The 16,621-nt window shown below is 38.2% G+C and overlaps 1 protein-coding gene across 7 annotated transcripts in view; it reads right to left on the bottom strand.

Moving 5' to 3' along the window:
* MITF (microphthalmia-associated transcription factor) overlaps positions 1-16,621 on the bottom strand; it is a 215,292-nt gene continuing 198,671 nt past the window's right edge. For 4 of the 7 annotated variants that reach the window (XM_012655779.1, XM_012655778.1, XM_012655781.1 and 1 more), the window contains 5 exons: positions 16,282-16,399; positions 14,173-14,229; positions 8,606-8,681; positions 5,130-5,277; positions 245-707 (listed from right to left, as the gene is read on the bottom strand). In XM_012655779.1, coding sequence (XP_012511233.1) covers positions 306-707; positions 5,130-5,277; positions 8,606-8,681; positions 14,173-14,229; positions 16,282-16,399 — 801 coding nt within the window. In that variant the 3' untranslated portion in view covers positions 245-305. Of the gene's footprint in view, positions 708-5,129; positions 5,278-8,605; positions 8,682-14,172; positions 14,248-16,281; positions 16,400-16,621 lie in introns of all 7 variants that reach the window. The other 3 variants (XM_012655777.1, XM_012655780.1, XM_012655776.1) reach the window with 3 other exon arrangements.

The raw sequence follows: 16,621 nt of genomic DNA, 5'->3' as shown, positions 1-16,621 counted from the left end.
GGACAGACATTTTTCTCTGATGCAAAATCCTCTTGCTCAGAAAGCTAAAGTCTGCGGTGAATTCAGTTCACAGATACTGCACACTCGCTGTACAATACTTTGGAGGCATTTGTAGTTGTAAAATAGAATATACAAGTCTGTTTCACAAAATTCTAAAAATAAAATATATCCTGGGCTATTGATAAAGCACAAAAAAAAATTTCATATTAAAGGAAAATTATCAAGAAAACCCCTTCAGGTGAATTATTAAATCTACTAATCAAGAAAGGAAGCAGTCTGTGAGAGCGCAGAGCAGGGCGGATTCGCTAACAAGCATGCTCTGTCTCCTCCATGCTCATACTGCTCCTCCGGCTGCTGGTTTTGGAAGCTCCTGGGGACACTGACGAAAGGAGTGGGTCAGTTACGCCGACAGGAGAGAGAGTATCGTCCATCAGGATGTCTTCCAGTTTGGATCCCATTTTCGTGGGGACGCCGTACACTTGGCTGCCCTCGGTCCCAGGTCCGAGGCTGTTGTTGAAGGTGATGGTGCCATCCGTGAGATCGAGAGTTGTTGTGCAAGTCAGGTCTGCGTGATGCTGGAGGAGGTCTTGGTTGCAGTTCTCAAGGACGGGTTCTTGCTTGATGATCCGATTCACCAAATCTGGGGAGCAGAGACCCGTGGATGGAATAAGGGAAAGTCCATGAGCTCGAGCCTGCATTTCGAGTTCCTACAATAAAAGTAAAAATCAAACGCTGAAATAGGCAGAGCTCAGAGGATTTTTAGGGCAGTGAAACTACTCTGTATGATACTATAATGGTGGGTGTGTGTCATTATGCTTTTGTCCAGACCCATAAAATGTACAACACCAAGAGTGAATGTAAACTGTGGGTTTTGGAGGATAATAAAATGTCAATGTAAGTTCATTGATTCTAATCAATGCACCACTCTGGTGGGGGATGTTGATAATGGTGGAGGCCGTGCACGTGTGGGAGCAGGAGGTATTTGGGAGATATCTGTAGCTTCCTCTCAATTTTACTATGAATATAAAACTGCTCTAAAAAATAGTCTATTTTAAAAAAAAAGACACTAAGAGGGAAAACAATAAATTCTCAAAAAGAAAGTGTTTTGCTCTTTTAAATTAATAAACTGTATTTCCTTAAGGCCAGGAGAGGTGCCGCTGGTACAGAAATGAATTTTTGGGTGTTTTATGGATTGTATTCTGTATTGAAAATAGAGAGAGACAGTCTCTCAGATATTAATGTTCACAATGAGGATAAGTTTAAAAATATAAAAATACAATTAAGTGTGAGCTGATAAAAGGAAAATATTAAGTAAATAGTAACACAGTATCATGGTTCCTAAATCGTGAACTAAAGTACCCAGGCATGTTGCAATGAACTCACAGGGCACTAGGAATATTTTAAAATTTCAAGGGAAGTAGTGATACTACCTCAAGAACTACTAAAGTCAGTTTCAGCATTAGATTGTGCTACATACATTTCAATCACATTATCACATCCTATCATTGCAGAGCTGGGCTTTTGGCAGTTGCTGTGATTAAAAAAAAAAACAAACAAGTACTGCATGAACAACAATGCGGAATGGGCAATAAGTGTGGTCGTATCCAATCTGGTTTCAAGGCTTTAGAGGTTGTGCAGTGCCCAACAGGTACACATGTTCTGTTAGTAATTAATTCAGTTATTTAAAAATAAAATAAAAATGCTATTTTTCAATTTACATATTTTATTTTTTCAAATGGCTAGTAAGTCTTTAGAACCCAAATACTCAATAAGTTGTTTGAACCTAACAAAAATGGTAGGTATTTCTTTTGGTCCAGGGTGACAGTGAAAAGGTTGCTAAGACAGTAGGGGCAGCATGAATTTAAAAAGTTTGTATAGTGACGGCAAAAGTTGTGAAGGTTCTATGCAAATGGCTAAAGTTTTAGAAGCATCATTTAGCCATGTCACCAGAGCAAAGGGAAATTATTGTTTCTTTAATTCAACAAGTTCTCATCTATAAGATGAATAATTTCTTCCTTTACTTTTTTCACACACCTTCCTATTATGGGCTGAATTGTGTTCCTGAAAATATTTATGCATTGAAGTCCTAACCCCCAATACCTCGGAATGTGACTGTATTTGGAGATAGGGTCTTTAAAGAGGTAATTAAGGTAAAATAAGGTCATATGGTGGGCCCTAACCCGATTAAGAAGAAGAGACGGGGACACAGACACACAGAGAGGGAAGACCACAGAAGATACAGGGAGAAGACGGCCATCTACAAGCCAAGGAGAGAGGCCTCAGTAGGAATCTGGTGACATCTTAATCTGGGTCTACTGGGCTCCAGAATTGTGAGAAAATATCATAACCTTCTGTTGTTTAAACCACCCAGTTGGTGGTACTTTGCTACAGCAGCACTAGCTAATATACTTCCTAAATGTCAGTGATTCCCCCAGTACCTCATTTCAAAAAGCCTTCCAAGAAAGCTCTTTCCCTTTTTCCTTTCTGAGTGTCCCTTGGACATTCCTAAAATGAATCATGGAGACCCCAGCTTGTCCCCGACAAGCGTTCTGCTTCTACATTCCAATGCCGTCCTTTCTATGTTTACACACGATAATATATACATAGGGTATAAATTTGAAGCAAGGCACTCTGGCTCATCAGAGAGGGAAAGTACTCTCCACATGACATGGCCTCTCAGCCTCTGCCCAAAGGCCTAGGAAGTATGTGCCTGAAAAGTCATTTCAGTCCACATCCGAGGCTTTTGGATCCGCAAGATCCTTCTCTGCATGCAATTCAAGCAGGAGCTGGGAGCTTCAGACGTCACACAAGTATCTGCAAGTTCCTTTACACAATCTCCAGAAACACAAGTCTCTCTTCAGGCATCATTTTAAAGCCCTGGGCTGTTTAATAAAATGGCAGTTCCACCGATATTAAGGCTTCATGCTCTTTCTTCTGTGAACGTTTTTGCATGCATCACTTAGAGAGAAAATGAAAGAAAGCCCTTAGGCCCAAGCTGCAAACATGGACTCTTGTAAATCTACACCAACATGCTAATAAGAACAGTACCTCCACACAAGCAGTTTGTCTTTAAAAAATAGTAATAATAATACATTTGGATGAAGAGAGGCAAACATCTTACTCTAATCCTTTGTTGTTTAATTAAAAATGTTAATCAGCCAATTAGAGCATTACTTAGATTTCTAAATAAGGTGATAAATCTCATCTGGAGAACTCCGGCTTCACTGTATCATGGAGCTTTCCTAATTAATAATGTTTTCTGTGATATGCAAAAGTTCTAAAGGCTGCCTCACACCATCACTGGAAGAAAACCAAGATATTGTCACTGTGGAATTTCCAATGCATATATTTCACAATATTCGGATTTCGCATGAATATACATGTTTGGAACCTTAAAATAAAACAAAACCTAGCCTCTTTTTCAAAATAGTTATTACATTTTAATACTTGTATAAGGAAGTGACACATTAGTACAAGCTGCTTTTATAAATGGATATACTAAGTTCAAGAGATTAAATACCTATGGCTACTTATTGACGAGACAGAACATAAGACAAACAACAGAAGCCAAAGAAGGTGAGGGGAAGAGGAAAGGAGGATTTTCAAATTACATATAACCTCTCCTTCACTACCCAGATTCTAAAATGCAGCCCTACAGAAGAGCCGCCTTCCGCCTCCCCGCCCCACGGCTGAGGATCGCTGCAGTGAACGAGCAATGTGACATCTCCAGATGTAAGTGCTGTGGAGCATTTGGAAGAATGGAGACCATCATTATAAACGAATTGCTCTGCTCAATAAGTTCAGCGTCCAGGATGGACACCACTAGGTGAAACACAATGGTCTCTAAGGTGTCATCCTCTGCATTGTCGTTCCATAAAATTTAATTCCATAAATATTAATAGTTGCACTGGAAATCTGAAAAGCAACCCTTGTTCCACAGCAAAACCTAGTAAAAGGTGGGTCCATCTACTCAAGAAGACACAGTGTCACCAACTCTTACAGATAGGCTGCGTTCAAAGTCAGCAAGTAAGTTAAAATTACCTTTGCAAACGTCTTTGATCAGCAACGGAGTCATTTTTTGAGGACAGTTTCAGAGGAAGTTGTGTCCTTGCACTCAGCATGAGAGGCTGAGTGCCTGAGAGAGGCACCAGGAGCTGATACTAAAGAGGGACCCCCACCTCCTGCTTGCAGTGGTGCATATACTCACTGAATGGGATGACAGACGAATTGTCCATGGCAATAAAATTAATATGTCTCCTTCTAAAGATACATAGCTTGAGATACATATAGTATAATTCCACTGTCTATAACTATTTCTGAGAATTATAACCTTATTATAACATCCTCCAGGTGTCCCCACGTTCCCTATCAACATGGGCTTTGACCATCGACTGCTTCCCTACCCTGCAAATACTAAGGCTTTTTCTAAATTTAACATGTACAGTCAATGCTCATTATGTTATGTTCTATAAAGTCACTGTGAACACTGAATCAGTAAGTACAAGCATTGTTCCTAGGGGAAATGCAAGGTTAGGTTCCTGAGAGCCTCTGGTCCTAACACTTAACCTTGTCTCTGCTTAAAGTCATCTCATTTAATATATATTGTTGATTAACATTGAACTCATAGCCAGGAGCACTATAACTCATTCCTGAATGAAGCTTATCTAACACCTGTGTTTTCTCCGTAAGGTACTTCGCAGCCTTCTTGCCCTTAGGAACATTAGCCAGCACTTCAGCCCTATGCTTAGGGGTCATTTTAAATAGTGCAATCTGCAACAGAAAACACAAAACTGCAGAAAACATGAAACTTAACAGACCATGAAAGAAACACTTGTTGATAGTACAAAAGCTGAGACAAGAAAGTGGAGCATTCACATCAGGCAGAGCTGTTCAACCTCACCTGGAAACCAGCTCACATTTGTACACATCCAAGAACAACCGTGACCACGGCACAAATGTTGATTTTGAGGTTACAAGTAGGAAAATTCACAAATACAGAATCCACGAATTGTAAGGATCAACTATATTAGGATCATGGAAGTCAACTCCCTCATGGCTCATTATATTTCTCCTTCTCCATCTTGAAGTCAGTAGCATGTAGTGACCTTTACACAACACACGCCACGTACCTGTATTCTGAGCAGCAGATGCCGGTTGGCGTGCTCCAGTTTCTTCTGCCGGTTTTCAAGTTCTTTCGCGCGTTGCTGTTCTCGTTGCAACTTTCGGATGTAGTCCACGGATGCTTTTAAAATGGTTCCCTTGTTCCAGCGCATGTCTCTGTGAAGGAAACAGAGGAAAGTAGACTGTTTTAAGGATTTAAGGCTGAATGAAAATTTAGTATTCAAAGCATTCAATTTCTAAAGATGTAGTGAGGATTGTACATTAATGATGGCTGCCATTCATTGAGCGCTTCTCACGCACAGAACACTGTCCCCCCATGTTGTATACATTACCTCACTTCACCCAGACAGCAGTCTGTAAGGTAGAGATATTGTGTATAGGTTGAAACAGAGACAATTCAACTTCTCCTAGGTCACAGAGCCACTGTATAGTGGAGTCAGGACTTTGATTACTCTATTAAATAGTTATAGGTTTCTAGAACTATAAAAGTTTACTCACTCACACAGAATAAGCTATGGTAAAAAGAATTTCTGTGAGATCTCACTACTTGATGGCTCGTGACATAAAAGCGGCATCCTTAAGATTTTTTTATCATGAATTATCATGGGCAGATTATCTCTCTGTATCCATTTCCTCATCTACAAAATGATGATATTACACTTGTATAACTAGCCTCGTGGGTATGATATTGGAATCAAAGGAGGTACTTTATACAAATGTGCTGGGAAAAGTTTAAAAACCAATTCAAATAATGGAGCAGGCACTGTGTTAATAATAATTGTAACAGCGCTCTTTGAATAGCATTTACTATGTTCCAGGTACTTTTTAAAGTGTTTTACAATTCATTTAATCATAACAATCTCGATGGGTAGGTACTAATAGGACCCCCATTTTACTGATTGGAAACTAAGGCACAGAGAGGTTAACCAATTTGCCCAAGGTCACAGAGCTAGGAAGTGGCCGAGCCAGAAAGCCTAGAGAACCTGGCTCTAGACCCCCTGTTCTAAACCTCTACATCATATTTCCTCTTGTGTGATTGAATCCTCAGAACAATTAGACTAGGTAGGATAATTCTGATGTCCTCTTTTTTAACAGATGAGTAAAATGAAGCCCACGAGAATGCAGACATCTTCCCCAAGGTCAGACACCTAGTAAGGAACTATCTTGGAATTCCAATCCAGGCAGCCTGGGCTTGATGCCTCTTGGTTCGCAACCAGTTTAGCTCTCGTGTACTCATGCATGAGAAAATTAAGAACACCATTAAAATGTAGGTGAAAGCACTTTAAAAAAATTTACAGCACTCCAGAAAAACAATAAAGAATGAACTATCATTACGACATTAAAAGTAATGTTTTTGTATGGCTTTGAATTAATCTGAATCTTTTTATAGACAATATTGATCGTAATGATGGCAATTATGTTGATGAAAACAAAAACAATGTGCTGTACAGAGAACCATCTAGCCCATAATCTACAGCTGCTAAAAGCAGATCGGAAGTATCAGGTGGAACCTGTGGATGGAGGGCCATTAAAACAAGCCACCAAGTAATTGATCCTCATATGGGTTAGAAGAAGAACAAAACAGAAATTTCCCCATGAGAGGGGACAGTTCCAGCCCCCAGAGAATTCCCTGGGGTTGATCCTTGGGGTCTGAGCATCAAAGACAGCAACCCAGGGAAGTGTCCTGAGATACCCCAGAGTGAGCACAGAGACTCAATGTTCAGAGCTAAAACCAAAGTAACAGTAACTTTAGCAGCCAGAGAGAAATGTAATTATAATGAATGATGCCTTACCTAGGCCAGCAAGGTGAGAAACCAGTAATGGAACATGCAAGCAGCCACTCAGTTTTTAAGAAGTGATTATTTCAAGCATTTGCCCTGGGTTTTTTTTTCCTTGTGAGACCCAATCAATCAATTATATTTCTGGGCTTAAAGGAAGGGTTTTCAAACTTTTTTTTTTTTTGTAATGAGAAGGACTCTTTTTACATACAACAGTGTACATAGATCTCCAATATATAAAATCAACAAAAGCAGACTTGCTCTGGGGGAAGAAAGGGTATGGGGCTGAGACCCTGATCAGTAACAATGTCTCTGTAGCAGGCACATTCTAGAAACCTGGTGTGGGAAAACCACCATATAGATTATAGTCCGTTTTATCTTAAAACAATGCCTACAATTAAAGATCATTATCGGTTCGGATTATGAACACATAAGTATTCTAATACAATGGAGAAAGGCGATATGCAAATAGAGGCTTTCACTGCAGCCCCATAATTTCCTAATATGTTACTAAAGAGATTCACATGCTACAGTTTAAAAGAATATGCTAAAAAGTGAAAGCTGATAAAGAACAGGAAAATGGGAATTCAATTTCAACTATCATGCAAGACCGACTATAGGAAATGAAGGTCACAGCCCTTCAGTAGGATGAATTTGTGCGGCAGAACCGAGAATTTGAATGTTCCGAGTTTGAAAAGGACTTTCCTTGAAACCCGGGAAAGCAAAATGTTGCAGGTGGAATTGTGCTTGCACATTCCTCAAAACGAGCTCACGATAGGGCATGATTGTATTTTATTTTGTTACAGATTCTCTAACAATAATGTGAATAGCGAATTTAATAAGCTTTGCATGAATAATGCTTGATTTCATCTTTACATTTTATTAGGTAGCTAAAAGGTCATGTTCAAAGGCTAATTTTATAGAATGCCTGTGAGGCCATTAAAAGGTATACGTTCTCTAGTCCTTTACTTTAAATGGGCCGATTTCTAATAGATAACGATTTTGTATTTGTTGTCCTATTTGCTGACGTTGTAGGCAACTGTAAGGCTGGTAGGAAAGACATGAGAAAATTATCTTTACGCCTGTTATCTCCAAAAGGAAGGGTAGGGGGAGACCAAAAGCTGAAATTCAAATTAGCTGACCTGTACTTAATAAGAGGATTAAACATTACTTTTTCCCCCCCGCTTAGATTGGTAAAACACACAAAGAGTATGCAAGTTTTCATAAAAACAATTGACCTTTTTGTCTGTTGACAAAAGTTGACTTCATTAAAGTTGAAGTCTCCCATATCTGTTCATCAGTGCCTATTTAGAGATATTATACAAGTCGAAGAGCAAATAGTCAACAAAATTTGCTTTCACAGCTATTGAAATCTCTGTGCTGCATGAACTGCTAAAAGAAATTGTTTTTAGTAGCTCAGTATTTGTTTGCCAAGAATTCTCAGATTTCAGAAAGCCACCTCCTCATACCCAAAACTAACCATCTCATATCCAACAATCCTTTTATGTAATTCAGTGCATTTCTCTTGAAATTTTAATTTGATGAGACTAATCAAAAGAAAGGTTTAAGAAGCATTTAGGAATGGAACCAAAGGGAGAGGGAGACTTCTTTACTCTAGTTTTTATACCTGCATTTTTTTGCAACATAGGAAAAAACATTAAGGTATGAAAAATATATGATGCAGATTAAAACGCAATTGTACTCACGGATCATTTGACTTGGGAATCAAAGTACCTAGTTCTTTAATGCGGTCATTTATGTTAAATCTTCTTCTTCGTTCAACTTTAAGAAAAGAGCACAGGAAAGGGCTATTAATGACAGTGACAAAATGCATTTAGCATATCTCATTAAAGGCATGTGCATATTAACTTCGCCAGGTCAGGAAAATGGAAACCTGAACCTATTTTTTCCCTGTTTTTACCACGTTTTTGGTATTGAGGTTAAAGCACTAAAATAATGAGCTACCTTTGTACAGAACTTTACCATTTACAAAGCCCTTAGACATAGACTTTCTCATTTGCTGTTGTAACAACACTGAAATCAAAGTTACTATCCTCAGTTGAGAATGACAAAACTGCCTTGGAAACACAGGTATCAGGGACTTGGCGAAGATACCCACCAAAAAGTGGTAAATAGCACAAACTTGAAAGCTAACCCTACAGAACAGGAGTCAGCAAACTTTCCAAAAGGCCAGTGAGTACTTCTGTACTCGCAGGCCAACTAGCAAAATTGAGGATATCATGTAGATACTTAACATAACCAGAGAGACATCAAATTTCCACAAATTTTTTATCTACAAAATTAAAAAAATAACCGAGTACAATTTTTTTGCAAGACAAGTCTGCAAAAGAAATCATTAGAATTTACTTGTGATGTTGAAATTTGCATTTTCTATAATTGTCACTTGTCGCAAGATATTAATCTTCTAATTTTTCTTAATCATTTAAAAATATAAAAAACATTGTTGGCCAGACGCGGTGGCTCACGCCTGTAATCCTAGCACTCTGGGAGGCCGAGGCAGGCGGATTGTTTGAGCTCAGGAGTTTGAGACCAGCCTGAGCAAGAGTGAGACCCCGTCTCTACTAAAAATAGAAAGAAATTAATCGGACAACTAAAAATATATAGAAAAAATTAGCCGGGCATGGTGGCACATGCCTGTAGTCCCACCTACTCGGGAGGCTGAGGGAGGAGGATCGCTTGAGCCCAGGAGTTTGAGGTTGCTGTGAGCTAGGATGAAGCCACGGCACTCACTCTAGCCTGGGCAACACAGTGAGACTCGGTCTCAAAAAAAAAAAAAAAAAAAAAAAAACATTGTTCACTCATGAGCCACACAACAACCCTCGCTCTAGCTGAGTGCTGCCCAATGAAAATATAAGTTACATATATAAGTTTAAATTTTCTAGTAGCCATATTAAAAAGTAAAAAGGGGTGAAATTAACTTTAACATTCTGTTAAACTCGTTCTATCCAAAATGTTATAATTTCAACAAGAAATCAATATAAAAATTTATAAAATTAGATACTTAACATTTTTTTCTTCATACTAAGCTTTTGGAACCCAGAGTGTATTTTATGGTTACAGCACTAGAACTTAAGTCTAGCATTAGTACTATGCATCTTCACAGCATTCTCATTTTATAAATCCAGTTTTAAGTTCAACTAAATTATCATCTTCTTAGGGGAGGATGACATAGTTAGGCATATGAGATAATAAATGTTTCTATAATAATTTGTGTAGTTTAGCAAATAAATTCCAAACAACTTAAGGTCTAAAAAATTGGATTAAAGTTGTTAATATTTTACTTTTTTTTTTTTTTTTTCCCTGAGACAAGACTCTTTCTCTGTTGTCCTGGCTGGAGTGCAGTAGTGCGATCATAGCTCACTGTAGTCTTGAACTCTTGGGCTCAAGCAATCCTCCATTCTCAGCCTCCTGAGTAGCTTGGACTGCAGGTGTGTGCCACCATGCCCAGCTAAGGTTTTTATTTTTTGTAGAGATAAGGGTCTTGCTATATTGCCCAAGCTGGTCTCAAACTCCTGGCCTCAAGTGATCCTCCCTCCTCGACTTCCCAAAGTGCTGGGATTACAGGCATGAGCCACCATGCCTGGCCAATATTTTACTTTAAACACCCTAATATATATTTATATTTGGCCCATAATATTCTCTATACTTAGACAAATAATGTTGTTTACTGCTTTGCCAATATATATTGCAGTTTGTCTTGGCTGTGTAATTATCCCAATGATTAAATCAATTATAGATGATATTAAGTCTTATGATTAAACTTTTATAAAATGGAAACTCTATATGATGGCTAACAGTTCTGTAGAAGGAATTTTGGGATCCTTGATCCACTAACTAACCTCTTCCAAAACTCTGAAGCAGAACATTTTCTTGTTATTTTTTTCCAAGCACAGAATAATCATAAAAATTCAAACAATACCGAAACATATAAAGTGAAATAAAAGTCCCCTATGATCCATTGCTAAGTTTCTTATATATCCCTTATGATGATTTTTATGCTTTGAAAATAATCACACACAGGTGATGCAGCGGTACAGCCATATACTGATGAATCCCATACTTCTATTTCCAGCCCGGATATCTCCCTGGATCTCCAGACTCACGTCTGACTGATTACTAGCTGTCTGCATATACAGGTCTAATGGACAGACCAAATCATCCCAATGTAAGCTCCTGATCTTTTCCACTCAAATCTGCTCCACTTACAGGCTTAAGTACTTGCCTTACTTAATGGTAACTATTAATACATCCTTCCAGTTGTTGAGGCCAGAGCGGTGGAATCAGTACTGAGCCTCTCTTCCTCTCACACCCCACATCGGATCCATTATCAAATCTCTTGGCTCTACTTTCAAAATATTTCCAGAATGTGTCCACTTCCAACTTCCACAGCTACCCGAGATGCCATCATCATCTCTTCTTGGATTACTTACTCCTCCTAACTGGTATCTCTACCTCACCCATGCCCCCTGCTTCCTGCCCCCTTTGGTGTATCCAGAACACAGCATCTAGAGGGATCCTATTAAAACATAAGTCAGAGCATGTCAACCCTTTGCTCAAAACCTCCAATCACTTTGCACTTCACCTACAGCAAAGCCTCCCTGAGGCATCCTCCAAGGGCCTGGTGGGCTCCTACCCTGACCTGGTTTTCTGCTCTCCCACTCTGACCACATCTCCTATAGTGATACACTGTGTTCTTCTCCTTTAGCCCCACCGGCCCCTTGCCATTCCTCAACCAGCCAGACACACTCCCCGTCTGTGGATACGTGGCTGTTCTGGAACTCTCTTCCTCCAGATGCCTGAATGGCCCTGCCCTCACCTCCCTCAGGTAGTGACTCAAATTTACCTAAGAGACTTCCCTGGTCACCCTCTTTAAAACGAATCCACCACCTCCCATGCCCATGATGACACTATATCCCCTTGGCCACGCTTTTTCTCCTCATAGAACTTTCTACAGTCTAATATTTCACATACTTCATTCATTCATTGTGTTTCTTCGCTGTTGCGTTCCAAACAACTGTGTGCCTAACACATAGTAGGCCCTCCGCACATACATGTTGAATGAAGAATAGTATATTTAAAGCGGAGTTACACTAAAAATATTCTGCCTCTCTCTTTTTTCACTTAGCACTATACTGCTGACATCTTTCACCATCAACATTTAGATGTACCACATTTTATTTTTGGTTCGGTGACTTCCCTCCCCCAATTATCTATTATACAGGTGATATAAGCTGGTAAAATTTCTCAAAAATTACAAAAGCATATAAAGGAAAAAGTAAAAGCCAACTCTATAACACCCTACATCTCTATGCCTGGGGGAACCGTCACCGATGAGGGGCGACGTCCAGATCTTGTCCCATGCACATACACATCCATATAAACGCCCACACGTGAGCACATCCCTGTATGTTCTTTTCACACAATGGGATATTGTACATATTATTCTGCCACTTGCTTTTCTCGCTCAGTAACATATGGTAGGTGACCCATGATTCACAGGTAAGCTCCTAAGGGTGGGAAACCCATGTGCCTGACTCACATTTTGAAAAAAGTGCCTCATACAAAACGGGGGCTCAACAAATAATAATGGCCAACTGAATGAGTGGATAAATGAACAATGTATTATTTTGCACATTTTGGCAAATACTCTTACAAAATAAATTCATAGAAAAGGAAGAGCCAGGTCAAGGGGCAATCTAACCTTGAACATTATTTTCTAATGGTTAGATAAGACTTTTAGATTGTTTTATAGCCCTCAGAGTTTGAACTAATCATGTTTACACTTTACTGACAACTCTGAACTTGAGAGTTCAGGTGCTCATTAAAGGTGTCTATTGTTTTAGACAAGATCCAACTTAGTTTTCCACATCTTTGTTAAGTTTTAGATAATACCTAATTATCTTATTTCTAAGGTGTTTTAAGAGAAGAAATATCTTTAAGTAAAATTACTTGGAAGCTGGAGGAGGCCTTAGAGATACTTAGTCCATATCTTTTGGTTAGAAGATGAGGAAAAGATGTCAACTCTCACACCTGACATGAAACCAGTTTTAAAAATAAAAACCAACACCCTCCAGCCCTCAGCAATTCCATTGCTCAGTAACACTAACCTAGAGAAACAAACTTTCCCATTCACAAACAGGCAGGTATAAAAATGTTCGCTGTGGCACTGTTTATAATAGAAAAAGCTAGAAACAGCATGTACACAGAGCAGTAGGGGAATTACTAAATATCATACAGTCACACTGTGGAATATTATGCAGTTATTTTTTAAAAGTTGATAGATCTAGATTTCTAATAGTAGAAGACCTTTAGGACATATTGTTCAGTAAAAAAGCGAACAACGATGGAATATGGACAATATGATACTGTTTGTGTTAAAACACACACAAAACCATGTTATTTATTTTCTGTGTGTATATTCTTAAATACATAGAAAAAGGTCAGGAAGAGCAACACCAAATTAAAACAAACTCGCATATTCCTGGGAATTAAAAGAGAACTTTGGCCTTATTCTATCACTTTAATAAGGCGAAAGTGTTTATATATGACTCATATTCTTAAAAATCAATTTAGGAAAAAGAGGATGAGGTTATGAGATAAGAAATCACACAATTTCCAAACTTAATTCTTTTATTATTATTATTATTATTGCTGTGTAGTTTCTCTGTCTCGTTTATATTACAAAAAAATTAATTTTTCATAGAAAACATTTAAAGGTTTGATCAAGAGTAAATTAAACACATAAAAAATATTTTAAGTGTTACAGGATTTTTTTAACTCTCCAGTGAAGTCGGAAATTTAGGAGGCTGCCTCATCCATTTACTCCCCTTCAGATCTGTTTCATTTTTGTTTTCTTTCAACTCTCACTGGAGAAGGTGATCCCATAATCCCCTTTTGTTAATAAGTTCCAGTGTGAGTGATATTTATAATTGGGTAGTTGGGGAGTCTCCCTCTCACTTAAAAAAAAAAAACAAAAAACAAAAAACACCCCACCTCACTACGATAAACAAGAAAAATAAAAATTCTTCAGACACTGAACACAAGTATATACATAAAATTCAATTTGATTTGAGATAAAAATGGGGAAAAATATATACCTTGGTTTCTCTGAAATGGAATTTCTCTCATAAAAGCTCCCTTTAATAGCTAGAGAAACGAATTTTCCTCCAAAATTTCTGGCAACCTCTTTTGATGTAAGGGAGAACATTAAATCCCATATCAAACGTCATGAACGTGAATAAAATCAACTTACTCAAGTTGTGATTGTCCTTTTTTTGCCTCTCTTTAGCCAATGCTCTTGCCTCAGACTCTGTGGGAAAAATACACGCTGTGCACATGAATGAAGTCATTAGAAACTGGAACTGATTGGGGTACAACCACGTCAACTGCAAAACATGTCATTTTCTAAACAGAGAGAAGCCGATCTGACTTGACTCAAAGTAAAAATAGCGTTTTTTAAATAACATCTTTTTAAAAGCTTGCACTTTTCAAAAGTAACAAATGTCAAATACACAGTCTGCAAAATCTCGGCTTCCACGAAATGGTAAAAGACCAGTAACAATGATCCACTGCACACCATAAACACATACGGCTACTAACAAGAATAAAATATATAACCAGAAAACTATGGAAATCCACTGTTGACAGTCTATTATCAGGAGTCAATTTTTCTTTTTAGGCCATAGAACTTTTCAGTCTTTTTTTGATGCCTTTGTAACACGCTGATGTGAAAACCAAGTCGAAAAGCTCCCAAACTGGATCTTGTATCCTCTGACTGGTTCATAGACATGAACTCGTTTTTTCAGAAACTGGTACCAGATTCTGTCAGAACCTGCTACCATTTAATGACTCTTAGGAGCAACTATTTACTAGTTTGAGTTATATAAAAACAAGAAGAGGAATAGCGCCCAGAGGCATTTGGTGACAACTCCATTTGGAAAATTCTGTTAATATTTGCATAGCAACTCCTGTGGGCTCTCTGTGATAAGAGATCACTTTTTTCCTCCCAGAGAGCAAAGCAAAACAAAATTTTAAAAAAATAAACATGTTGTTCGATCAATCCTGGGATTCAGAAAGCTCTGTTATTTTCTTTTCAGAAGTGATATCTTAAGCATTATACTATCATAACTTAGAATTTTACCTCAAAATAGAAATCTCTTTAGCATAACTTATAGCCACTGAAGCATACATCTACACATATATATTTATTATATGAGTGTTATATATGCATATATATGCATATATGTATGTATGCATATGTATGTATATATGCATATATATGCATATATGTATACAATATCTATATAATTCACAAGTTGAATTTTCTCAATTGTGATGGTCAATCCAAATCCTTTTCTATTTTCTTGCTAACACAGAAGCATGACAGGCAGCTTTGCCCTAACACATCTTGCACTCCAGTGATTCTCAAGTTTTTTGTTGTTACAGTACTTTTGCTTTCTGGTAGGGTAACTACTAGTTTTTTTGCTTTTGAATGGTTTTTACTTATTAATTAATTGCCTTTTTTAACCTAAATCAATGACTTTTTTTTTTAATGTCTTTTTCCTGGTACAACTTTCTGAAATAAGTTTTTAAAAGGCATCGTTGAATAGGACAGGAATTTCCTATCCCAAATCCATACTCCATATTCTCAGTCTGTTCACTCAACCCTGCAGGATGTGAGGACCGAATAATAAAACGGGGGGTGAGGTGAGGGCCATAAAATTCACCATGGTAGATTGCCAATTCTAATACAGTTTCCGTCATGTTTTAATGACCACGTACCTTCCCTAAAGCATTAAGCAAAGTGGAGAAATAGGTAATTTCACACTTGTCTCAAGAACAAACAATACCCATGCCTCCATTTTATAATTTATTTTTTCTTTTGTGTAATAAATCTTTTACACAAGATATAGCAGAAATAACAGGAGGCATCTGAAGATATAAGAAATAATATTGTTACATCCCAACTGTGGTCTTGAATGTGAGTCAAAGGAAAATTCAGACCAGGTTTCTCAAACCCAAATGCCTCTTGGGGCTTGGCAAGAAACAAAAACACCAGGTTGGGTGGAGGCATTTACAGCTGAAAGTGTTGCCTGCTGCCCCCAACCCAAAGGGCCCAGCAGCCATAGACACGTTGACTGGTGACATGCAGTAATGGTGGCCCCAATTCCTGGTATCTCAGGAGATACTGGAAACCAGGATTTGCATCTTAAAATACTGCACAATGTTTTAACCACTGCAGAGACTTAAAAAAGTATGTCCATGAGTTGGACATACTCTGGACGTCCTCATATTGATGATTTTGTCTAATCCGGAAGTGGACATAAATCTACAGTAGGAGGCACATTTGCTAGGTATTTACCTGTGAGCTCCCTTTTTATGTTGGGAAGGTTGGCTGGACAGGAGTTGCTAATGGCGAGGCCTGGTGGGGGCAGGCCTTGGTTTCCGTAGAGGTCAATCAAGTTTCCCGAGACAGGTAACTAGTGAGAGAGAAACAATAACAGAAATGAAGTGATGAGCAATTCCTAAGTTTTTCAGGTAAAACCCACATCCCATTCCAGGCTTTATTTAAGAAAAATGACTTGATGCAAAAAGTTGTTTTTTTTTAAAAAAATAGGAAAACATGAGATATTTACTTTTTCATTCACTCACAGATATCAGAGTTATATGGTCTCCTTAGCTAGTTCCCTTTGAGACAGGAA

This window comes from Propithecus coquereli, unplaced genomic scaffold (genome assembly GCF_000956105.1).
Source record: "Propithecus coquereli isolate 6110/MARCELLA unplaced genomic scaffold, Pcoq_1.0 Scaffold486, whole genome shotgun sequence".
Taxonomy (NCBI): domain Eukaryota; kingdom Metazoa; phylum Chordata; class Mammalia; order Primates; family Indriidae; genus Propithecus; species Propithecus coquereli.
This window is presented reverse-complemented; position numbering and strand designations above follow the sequence as displayed.